Source organism: Vombatus ursinus, unplaced genomic scaffold (genome assembly GCF_900497805.2).
Source record: "Vombatus ursinus unplaced genomic scaffold, bare-nosed wombat genome assembly UNPS02001419.1, whole genome shotgun sequence".
NCBI lineage: Eukaryota > Metazoa > Chordata > Mammalia > Diprotodontia > Vombatidae > Vombatus > Vombatus ursinus.
This window is the reverse complement of record NW_020941197.1, coordinates 5,100,526-5,112,535: the sequence shown is the minus strand read 5'-3', so window position 1 is coordinate 5,112,535 and position 12,010 is coordinate 5,100,526. Positions and strand designations below refer to the sequence as shown.

Below are 12,010 nucleotides of genomic sequence, written 5' to 3'. Positions count from 1 at the left end.
GATGGACATACGTGAAACTATATTAATGGGGGCTTTCATGGGGGTGGAATGCTAGGCATACAAGAAAGTCCTTTATAGGAAGCAAAATGTCAAAATGGGTGAGCACCAATCAATATGTATGTGAAGGAAGGATGAAGGAAGAGAGGCAAGGAAGAAAAAGCAAAAAAGATCTACTTGTAATGATTTACATGATCAATAATTAAATTATGGGGGAGTTTTGTAAAGTACTATCAATTCTCACTCTTTGTGATTGTGCAAATCTATCAATATTTAGTAATTTTCATATAAAACTCAGGAAAAAGACAAAGCAGCATTTAATTCCAAGGCCATTGAGACCCCCCCCTCCCCAAATACACACATATACACATACACATATATGTATATACACATATATGTATGTATATATCTATAGATAAAGATATTTCTTGCAATACAGACCCTTATTTTCAATTATCATTAAGAATGAGGAAACAGAGTCATCTTCTGGAGCCAAACAGTTCATCCACTATACATATAAAGCAGACAAGGAAACATTAGTTTCCTTTCAAAGGCAAAAAAAAAAATTAATCCCATAAAAGCAGGAAAGATCTAGCAGCTGCTACAATGTAATTACACATACCCTCCTCCCTCCTCCCCCTCCCCCCAATTCCATTCAATTTATAGGACACAGGATTTACAAGAGTGCAAAGGCAAGACGCAATACATAAATGCAGTTTAAATGACAAACACACAACAGAGAACCTTGTACGTGAAAAAATACAACTTTTTTCCCCTTGTTTTTATTTGCATTTTTCCTTTTATTTATTTTTGCTTTAGCAATGCATATTCTGTTCACTCAAAAGGTGCAAGGAAAGGAGGCAGGAGTTTAATTTGGCTAATGAAAAAACAAGCAGAGATGAATTTTCTGGTTCCTTGAACAACTCAAACCCAGGACAGCTTAAAAAGACACAGCTGGTAAGACATAGCACTCTCAACCACATAGCCACCTCCAGGGACCTTTGGCTACTTTGAGAGGAGCTATCTATTAAGAGAAGGGCCTCTTGTGGACTTAAGTAATGGGTTATAATCATGGTAGTTGGATCAAAACAGCTCCAACCAAGAGGGTGGTGAAAAGAAGGCACAGATCATTACAAAGACCAGATTATCCTTTTTTTTTTTTTTAAATACACTATTATACATAAGCTAAAATTTCTCTCCAAGGTGATAGTTTGTTTGGGGGCATAAAATTGCATATGTAAGAGAATCCTAAACTATAAGACAAAAATTAAAATTAGGCTGTTTTCTATCCAAAGCAAAAAGAACAATAAACATTCATTCCTAACTATATGTAGTACAAACATTATAGGAATTTGTGACAAAAGACGATTAAAAAAATCATAAAATTATAAAGCTTGTAAACCAATAATCTGAAATACATTTTATTTATGGAAAATATCATCAAAATAGTACCACTATGGACTAAACTGCCTGAGTTTTCATTTCACTTGTGGTCTTGAAGTAGAGAAGCTGTTAGCACAATCCACTCAGTTTTAAGTCACAACCACACCACAGGGGAAGTCCTTCCTCTTGGATGGAATTTTGTGTTGTGCTATTCAAAACATTTTGTGCTAATCCTTCAAACAGGGAAATGTCGAGGCAAACCTTAAATCATTTGGCACAAAGTTATTTTGGCTGGGGCAGAAATCTGAGTCTCAGATTCATGATGAATAATGTAACATTTCATCTATCAAGAATTCACTTTGATTGAAGAACCTTCTTTATATCGTTAACTTCCATCTACAAAAGAAAAGGAACCAAATTAGTTGTGTGAAAATAAAAAGACCACCTTCTGCAAGAAGCTTTTTCTAAATAATAACAATATATACTAATATAATACAATTATATTAGTATATATGGTATACATTGCATATTACCATATGTAATAATAACATAATATATATTTATACTATTGGGGCAGCTAGGTGGTGCAGTTGATAGAGTGCTAGGCCTGAAGTCAGGAAGACCTACAATCAAACCCCACCTTAGACACTTACTAGTTGTGTGACCCTGGGCAATTCACTTAACCCTTTTTGCTCAGTTTTCTCATCTGTAAAATTAGCTGGAGAAGGAACTCACAAACCATTCCAGCATCTTTGCCAAAAAAACCCCAAATGGTATCACAACGAGTCAGACATGAGTGAAACAACTGAACAACAACAACAAATTTATATTATTAAATAAAAATAACATATACAATATATTGGTATACATACGATAACAGTAGCAATAATATACTTTAAAGTTGGAAAAACACTTTACAAATATGATCTCGTTTGATCCTCACAACAACCCTGGGTGTTATTATTATTGTCATCTGACAGATGAAGGAACTGAGGCAGACAGAGGTAAAGTGATTTGCCAAGGGTCACAGAACGACTAGTCTTCTTGACTTTAGGTCCAGCATTCTATCCACTGCATCACCAGCTGACTCAATTCTCTCATTTTATCCTCGTAAGAACTCTGGGATTATTCCCATTTTATAGATGAGAAAGTTGAGGAAGACAGAGGCTAAGTCACTGTCCCAGGGTCACACAGTACGTGTCTGAGGCCAGATTTGAACTCAGGTCTTCCCAACTCTAGGACTGGTGCTCGATCTCCTGTGCCACTTCGCTGCCTCATATTCTCTGATTCCCCCTTAATACTAGTAGTACCTCCCCTCTGTTGATTACCTCCAATTTATCCTATATGTGTGTAATTTGTACATAGATGTTTGCATATTGTCTTCCCTATTAGACTATGAGTTCACTGAGGGCAGAGATCCTTTTTCCCCTTTCATTGTATCCCCAGGGCTTAGCCCAGTGCCTGGCACAGCAGACACCACCCTGACTCCAGGCCTGGCACTCTGCACTATGCCGCCACCTAGTGGCCCATGCAGGATGTACTGCAATAAAAGGCTGGACTTAGCAGTGACTGCTATTGGCTCCAGAGGCAGTCAGGTCTAGTTTCCTTTTCATTTTTAGATTAGCCTTGTTTCTAGCACCTACCAGAAACCCCACTTAAATCGAAGTAAATAAAAATTCTGCGTCTTTCTCTTAGAATTTCTCATGTTTTCTGCTAAGCTTATTTTTTGTGATTTCAGAGTTCACCAGGAGAGGGTAGCTAAATGCTCATTCTAGGAGGAGTTGAAAAAGCCTGGTCTAACACAGCAAAGGAAAAAGAACTTTAAGTATGGATGGACATATCCCTGGGGTCCCAAAGACCACTGCGACAGAAACCACCAGGCTATCATAGGGATTTCCCAATGTAATACTTTCCTGGGGTGCCTATAAGAACATCACCTGAAACTGAACTTAAATTTTTTTTTTCCCTAGACTAGGTCTCACTATCTCATCCCAAGCTGAGAGTGCCATGGTCACTCATGGTCCCATTCCTACTACTGATTGGCACATGAACTTTGACCTCCTCCAGTTCCAACCCAAGCTGGCTCACCTTTCTCCTTAGCCTGGGGGTGGGACCAGGCATAGTATAGGCACACAACTGACTTTAGCCCACTAAAACTGAGAACCCTCAACCTCAAACAATCCATCAGTCAGGGATTACAGGCTTATGCCACCATGCCCCACAACTGGAGAGCACTCTTTACAGAACAGGCACCTAGAATGTCACTAGAATGAATTGCAAACAAGGCACTAGAGTTTTGGGGGGTGTTTTATTGCTTCTTTTAAGTCAGCCTTTTCCAAGATTTATTAATTTCCAAAGAAAGGAACTCTATAATTCTATATTAATCTTAAAAAATTAATTGGCATCAGTAAAAGAAGGCATTTTCTAGTTTAGAAAGAACAATACCTTTTCAAATAAAAGTCCTGGGACTAGTATTTGTCCAAATTTGTCCAAAGAACTTCTGGTCTGACAGGGACCTGAGAAATCACCTAGTCTGACCCCCTCATTCTAGAAATGAAGAAAACTCAGCCTGAAAGAGGTTATGTGATTTGCTCAAGATCACACAGCATCAGATGCAATTAGAACCGGGGTTACCTAGCTCCCAGTTCTTTTTACTTCACCTAAGATGTCCCTAAAGTCCACCCATAGAAAGTGCTGCGCACATACCTGTAATCGAAGACGAATCTTCTTTTCTTCATCTAATTCAGACAATAACTGCTTAATTTCTCTTCTGAAATAGAAAAGAAATGGGATTTTTAAAAAGAGTCTGGATTATTTAAATTGAAGTATTTCTTTTGCTCTGGAATGTTTTAAATTCTCCCTAAATTATAATATTTTACAAAGAAATGATACATTTTATTTTCCTTGGTTAAGTTTAAATGACATAGCCAAGAGTGATTTCCTACATACCCTCATAATGTACCTTTGATAAAAACTTATTTACCAAACTGCTGTTTAAACATTAATTAAAATAGCATATTTATTTGGGAAGGTATAAGTCTTCTCACAGCTACTTCTTTTCTTCACATAGATTTTCAATATAAAAAAAAGTTTTATTGGAGGCATTTCATTGATCATCATATAGTCCCTTATTAAGTATGTCAAAAAATAGGTATTTGTATGAGTAAGAGTTTTATTAGACTAAGAGTCATTCTATAATTTGATAAGGGATCAAAGGACACAAAGAAGCAATTTCTGGAAAAATAAATCCAACTATCCAAAAGCTCATAAAAATATTCTATAACTTTCATAATCACAAATACTAATTAATATCAGCCTGAGTTTCTACTCTCCCTTCAAGGTGTCAAAGATAACAAAAAGATGAAAAAACTCAATCAATGCTGATACAAATACAGCAAAACCAGGCACACTATTACACCACTGATACTTTCCAGTCTTTTAGAAAAACAATATGGAACTACACAATGAGAGTTACAAAAATGTGCATGCTCTTTCACGTATTATCATAATTTTCACCTCTAGGACTATACCTCAAAGGCATTAAAATGGGGAGGGGGAGAATCCTTATCTATATCATAAATATTCCTAGTAGTACTATTGAAAAGAGCAGAAAATTATGAATCCATTACCTGGGGAAGGGTGGAATAGATTATGACATATAAATTAATAGACTATTATTGGGCCATAAGAAAAGATGAGCATGAAGAAGTTACAGAAAGAAGTGGTGCAGAGCAAAGAGAACAGAACCAAAATAACTTACATCTAACCTATGGACATGAAGACTAAAACCAGGGAGTTAGACAATGGCAGCGGCAGATTCACATTTCACACAGTCAAGGAGGGCTGTTGTGGGTAACTCCTTTGGTAAGGTCAATATACACATCTTTTGGGAGTAGGTTTAGCAACACGTAATTAACAAGACTCGGACATATGTGCAATTATTATTCTTTTTGTGTATGTGTTTTCATCTAACATGTTTGTTTTTCTTATATTCTTTTTTTAATGCCCTTGTTCATATTCTAGTATCGTACTTGTCAAGCCTGGATGCCTCCTTCTACCCCTATTCAAAGGTAGCTTGGTAGGTCCTTGAAAATGTTTCAGAGTTTTGGGATATACCATGTCACCAGCCAATTTGGGTTTTGTACCTTATCTAAGTTCCGGCTAATTTGTAACCTAAGGCTTTACTTTTGAGGGAGGAAAAAAGCCCCCAAGATTAAAAACAAACCCCTGAAAAGGAGAATTAGGTGACCGCTGGAACACTCACTTTTGCTGGTCCTTCATCGTTTCAATGATGGTCCTCAATTCTTTCACCTGCGTCCTAAGTTCTTCCACCGCTGACTGACCATAGCTCAACTGCTCAGTCTTTGGCTTTCCTTCGATGCTGAACAGAGAAGGGGAGTTTGACCTGTGACTTGTTGTTCCCAAAGACGATGAGTGAAGGGAAGATGAGGATGAGGAAGAGAGTGGCGTCTGTGTGCTGCTCCCAACAGCGGCCATCCCCCCGGGCTTTGGAGGCAAGGAGGCTTTATTGTCGGATACCTATCAGAAACCAAGAAAACAAAATCCAGTGATCAGATCCCACCCTGCTTTGGTCTACTAGAAAACAGTCATAACCACCGGTTTCCATTGTACTGTCTTTTATTCAAAGCTCTTATCTTTTCAAAGGCACATAGTAAAGGCATCCCATATTTATATGATAAGAAAACTGGAAAGCCCACTGTGCCACTAGATGTCACCAAAGGCACGCTTGAAAGTCATGGAAGCAAACCCTCAGACGGGCTTACCTCGCTGTAAGTAATAGATAATTTGCGGGTGGGACGAGGAAATTGAATCCTATATTAGATTTATTATTTAAAGGAACCTTGAAATGTTTTTGTTTCTTTTTAAATTTATTTTTAGTTTTCAACATTTGCTTTTATAAGATTTTGAATTCTAAAATTTTCCCCCCTCCCCAAGCTGGCATGCAATCTGATATAGGCTGCACATGTATGATCATATTAAACACATAAAATGGTATTATTAATAAACTGCAAGCCTCCTCCTCTGACATGCAAATTTGCAAACCATTCCATATTTTTCAGATGTGGTTGGCAATCCAGGGGCAGTCTGCTCCTTGTTGTACCATAAACACAATACTACATCTTTTGCTTCTGAGCATTTCCCCTGGCTGCCCCCCATTCCTGGAAGGTTCTATTTCCCCATCTCTGCCTCCTGGCTTCCCAGGCTTCCTTCAAGTCCCGCCTAAAGTCCTATCTTCTGCAATAAGCCTTTCCTAGGCCCTGGTAATCTTAACGCCTGCCGGCTTATATTAGCTCCGGTCTATCCTGACTATACACCGTCTGAAAGAACTGTTTTCCCATGTCGTCTCCCCTATTAGCATGTGAGCTCCTCAGAAGCAGGGAACATCTTTGCCTTTCTTTGTATTCCCAGCACTTAGCAGAGTAGCTGGTACATAGTAGCTGCTTAGTAAATGCTAATTGACTATTATTTATGTATGTTACATTAGATTGGAGCTATTTTAAAAGATGCATATACCACAATCCTAGAAAACGCAAAAAAGGAAAATCCCTCAGAAATGTTCATTGCCTTTATATTCCTCTCAGAAATGCTTCAACATGTATGCTCAGAATTAAATTTCTAAGCCAAGTCGGAGATAGCAGCCTTTAGGTCGTGATTCTATTTTAATAAGTAAACAGTTTACTTTTATCTTGGTTCATGTTCCCAGGAATGCCAGAATGATTAGAAGATTAAACTCAGGTGAGAAACCTGCAGCCTCAAGGCCACATGTGGCCCTCTGGGTCCTCAAGTGCAGCCCTTTGACTGAATCTAAACTTCACAGAACAAGTCCCCTTAATAAAAGGATTTGTTCTATAAAATTTGGACCCAGTCAAAGGGTCCTAGAATAACGGGAGGGGGATGGGCGTTGTAGGGTCATACTAGTCATACACATGCCTTATTGGTCATTCATAGGGGCTGGTTTCCCGTATTTCTTATAGACAAGTTGCTTTCAATAGCTCACACCATCTTAGAAAATGGGTATTTTAAAGAAGGACCACTAAAATAAAAGGTTTAAAATCCACCTAAAACTTAAAACACTTAAAATACATCCTCAAATTTATCACTCTTTCCTATCATGGGAATATTAGTTCTGTTTTTTTTTTAACAGTCTGCCCCCTATTTTTTGCCCAGACTTGTGATTTTACTGATCAGAATATGGAGTTAGCTGCCTATGAGGAAACTCCACCTAACAATGCAGATGAGCAAATTCTCAGAAATCTGTAGTCTTAATATCTGAGGGCACTGAGTGGTCAAACTAATTTCCCATGGTCACACAGCTCGTATCAGAGGCCAGCCCTGAACCAAGGTATTCATGACTGAGGTCATCTCTCTATCCATCATTAGCCCAAGCTGCCTCCCAGGAGGGTCCCTTACACTAATTTAAAGGCAGACCTTTCCAAAAATATCTCGTGACTTTACAAACATTTGTGCACAAGGGACTGTTTGGCCTCCTGGGGAAGAAGCAAAGGGAAGGCATAGATGGCATTTTATGGATTTATTCTAGGAGCTGAGATGTTCTCTGCACTAATGATTAAACTAATTGATGCTATTTCAGCACCCCTCCCATGCCTGCATTTTTCTGCTCACCTTAATTTATGTCTTTAGAGTCCATGCACACAGAGAAGGGTGAGAGAATGGGGACGCAAGGGTACGTCACAAGTGCTCAAACCCTTACCTGTGATATGGTAACAGTCTTTGCCGTCTTCTTGGACACGTCTATTCCTCTGTGTGCGAGGGAAGTGTGCTCCTCTTTATCTTCTTCTGGGCTTGGAGAGTCAAAGAAATCAGGACTTGAAAGGGAAGACTAGGTAAGGCACAGAGAAAATGAAGAAAGTCTTGTGAGCATCGTGGATGTGTCAGGTAAGGTCTTTCATTTTACGCTCACCACTTGGTGAGCTGGGCAAGCAGGATTATCCCCATTTACCAGATGAGCAAAGTAAGGCTTAGGTCATACAGCATAACCAGAACAATAAGCCAGGTCTTCTATTCCAGGGCTCCCCAAAATGTCTCTTGTTTAAATTGGCTAAAGGATGTTGCTTCTGTGAATTATTCCAATTCTACCTGTTATTTCTGATGCTTTGCTTTGAAATTTATCCAGTTTCTCTACATTCTTAAGGTTTTGAAGTACCCCAAAGAGACCTATATCTTGGACATGTCACCTGAGGAGAGAACCTCTCCTTGCTTTCTTCAATACCATGAAAGAAGAGGATCTTTCCCATCATAATGGCAAACTCACAACTAACTGGATATCTTAGGGCCACAGATTTAGAATGGGAAAGGATCCCTCAGAGGCCATCTAGTCCAGTCCCCTCATAAAAATGAGGAAAGCGAAGCCCAGAGGGGCTGATGGATTTGCCCAAAGTCACACAGGCAGAAAGCATCAGAGGCGGTCTTTGATCCCAGGTCCTCTCACTCCAGGGCCCTTTATATTGTACCATACTTGCTCCCTAACTTTACATTTCTTTCAACATTACTGATCTGGTCATTTTGCCAATATAGATCCATCATTCTGGATTTATTTATTAATAAAATGTTTATATTATGTTTTAAGATCTGCAAAGAACTTTTTTTATTTGATCCTCATGAGGTAAGTGCTACAGGTGTTATTATCCCCATTTATAGCTAAGGAAACTGAAGCTTATCCAGAAATGGCTTATTCAGAGTCCTATGGCTTATACATGACAACCCCAATAGTCTAAGTTTGGAGGGGGGCAAGGAGAGGGAGAGTAAGTGACAGGGGAGGATCTAAGTTCAAAGGCTAGGTCTGCCATTTCCTATCTATACCTTCCTTCAGGAAGTCACTTTGTTTCCCTGAATCTCAGTTTCCTCATCTGTAAAATGATAATTGCCCTATACTTAGACAGCTTCTGAGGTCTCTTCGAGTTTTAAGACTATGATTCTATAAGTGTATACATACATGCTCCCCAACTCAAAGCCACTCACCAATATAAGATGTAAATAATTGTCTTACATAGTGCCTACAGGTTTTCTCTGTAGGTATGAGTATATGGGCAGTTTAAGGGCAGTAGGGGTTCTAGAGGTTCTAGAACCATGACTCTCTAGGCCAGGGTTCTTTACCTTTTTTATATCATGGACCCCTTTGGCAGTCTGGTAAAGCCTATGGATGGACCCCTTCTCAGAATAATGTTTTAACACATGAAATATATAGGATTACCAAGGAAGCCAATTATTGAAATTATTATTTGAAATGCAGTTACCAAAACTTACAAAAAAAAAAGTTTACAGGTTGAGAATCCTTATACTAGGCTTTATGGATCTAACTTCTCTGGGTCTCAGTTTCCTTATCAGTAAAACTGGTGATGATGGTGGCTGTGGTTGTGTGTGGTTGTGTGGTTGTGTGTGTGTGTATGCGTGTGTATGTGAAATGAGTATGGACATTAGGGTCTCTCAGGCTCCTTCCAGCTCTAAATCTATTATCCCCTTTTATTAGCAATCATTTCTTTCATTCTGATGACATTCCCATGAAAGAAACAGAAGAGTATGTGGCCTGGAAGAGGGGAGGTGGGAAAGGGACTGTAGCACTTGTTCTTCTCACAGATATACATAAAAAAAATAGAAAATCATACGCAGAAAACTATCTGACTGAACAAGTTTCATTTGTACCTCTGCTTAGTTAACCCATCACAATCTGTTTCAGATAAACCCCTAGCTCTCCAATGAGGCGTCTTGGACCATCTCGGATTTCATAGTCAGAGAAGAAAGGCAGCTACAATTAGAAGACACTTACAGATGTGAGAGACTGGGATGGAGGCCGTCTACCAGTGGCTCTTGGTCGGCTTGTTGTGGGATGACTGAGCTTCTCAGTAGATGATACTACAGAGTCAAAACCTTCTAGGTCTAAAATAAAAACAAAAACAAAAACAAAACATCTGTGACAGGGGAAAAAAAAAACTTGAGAAAAAGGAGAGAGGACATTTTCATATGTCACAAAGAAGCACCTCCCCCCGCACCCATATGAAGTGCTTGCTTCAGACCTGACTCTGTTCATTCTCAGCACCTTCTCCACACCCCCGGCTTCTGCCTCACCCCTCCTGGCACAGGTACCTCTCTATCCCCATCTCACCTCCTTATTGTTGTTTTTCCCCATTAGAAGGTAAGCCCTTTTATGGTAGAGATGATCTGGCTTGCTTATATTTGTATTCCCAGCATTTAGCACACTGCCCAGCACATTATAAGCACTTAATAAATGCTCTACCTATTTATCTATCTACGTACTTACTTATAACTTATCTATCCAGCTATCCAGGCACTTACGAGGGCCTTACAGCAAAAATATTACAGGCACTGACTGAATTAATTTTCTCTCTCAGTTAAGTAAGTTATTGTGGGGAAAAGAAAGCACTGCATGAATTTTCCTTCAGCATGAATGGAGCTGCTTCCATAAATCTTAGAATAGCTGTAGAAAAAGGAGGGGCATTGCTCTTAGGAGCCTCTTTTTTCACCACTAAAGGTAACATTTAATAGATGAAGTGTTCTGGTTGCATCGATAGAAAAGGCAACTACCAAAAGCTGTTACCATGGTGAAGGGCATATTGATTACCACTGATTGATTCCAGAATACAAAAGGCATCCTCGTAGAAGGCCCAGGAAATTCATCTGGTTGTGTTGTCATTAATGTCTCCCCAAGCCCATCACTCACTTGGTATTTTGTCCTACAATGCATTGTATTTTTATATAATTTTTCATGTATATGAGTCTGTTTTTATCTCCCCAGCTAGACTATAAGCTCTTTGTAAACCATGTAAACAACAGTAGGCACTCAATAAACATCTTGTGGACTGATGGAAGATGAGATTGAGTGTGATCAAAGAATCAAATAATTATTGAACATCTACTACATGCCCAGTACAGACCACCTGGACTAGATTCCCTTTCTGATTTCTAGAATTACATTATCTTTCAAAAGTATTTTGGGGTAAAGTCTTCAATGCAGTTGAACTGACATTTTAAAACATCTACAATGCACTGTGCCAAACATTGGGGTTAAAATGATGAGCAATGACACAGATCCTGCCTCCCAAGAGCTTTCAATTCATTAAGTGGTAGTAGTGAGACATACACATAAACAACAATATACACTACTGAGAAAAGGGGCATAGGAGAAATTTGGAAGGCAAGGTAGATTGAGATGGGAATGGTTCTACATAGTCTCAGGGGGGGAAAAAAACAAACAACAGCAATGCATATGGATGTGTCTGTGACTCATTTGAGCTGATGAAGAAATGACTGGCAGAGAGACAGAGAAGGGCCCAGAGGCACAATGTGCTTCACGCCTGGGAACACGCTATTTTGTCACTTGATGGGATGTGGAATGCTTTTTGGATTCTCTAACCTCAAATACAATGATTAGACAAGGGAAAAATTGCTAAATAAATCTTTATCCCTCTTTTGTTGAAAGTCACCTGTTAGGTAACTTTAACCCTCTTTTGTTGATAGTCATAACAATCTGGCTTATCCTATTAATGAGATACTTGGGTTGAACAACATGTTTGGTCACCAATGAACTAAGTAAAGTCAAACATGACTCATTGGTCAACAGAAGCTAGTACAT

The 12,010-nt window shown here is 39.0% G+C and overlaps 1 protein-coding gene across 5 annotated transcripts in view; it reads right to left on the bottom strand.

Annotated features, from left to right (window-relative positions):
• Positions 1-745: 745 nt before the first annotated feature.
• Positions 746-12,010, bottom strand: part of SH3KBP1 (SH3 domain containing kinase binding protein 1) — a 434,394-nt gene continuing 423,129 nt past the window's right edge. For all 5 annotated transcript variants that reach the window (XM_027866157.1, XM_027866165.1, XM_027866172.1 and 2 more), the window contains 5 exons: positions 10,187-10,296; positions 8,114-8,242; positions 5,645-5,919; positions 4,087-4,150; positions 746-1,776 (listed from right to left, as the gene is read on the bottom strand). In XM_027866157.1, coding sequence (XP_027721958.1) covers positions 1,735-1,776; positions 4,087-4,150; positions 5,645-5,919; positions 8,114-8,242; positions 10,187-10,296 — 620 coding nt within the window. In that variant the 3' untranslated portion in view covers positions 746-1,734. The remainder of the gene's footprint in view (positions 1,777-4,086; positions 4,151-5,644; positions 5,920-8,113; positions 8,243-10,186; positions 10,297-12,010) is intronic.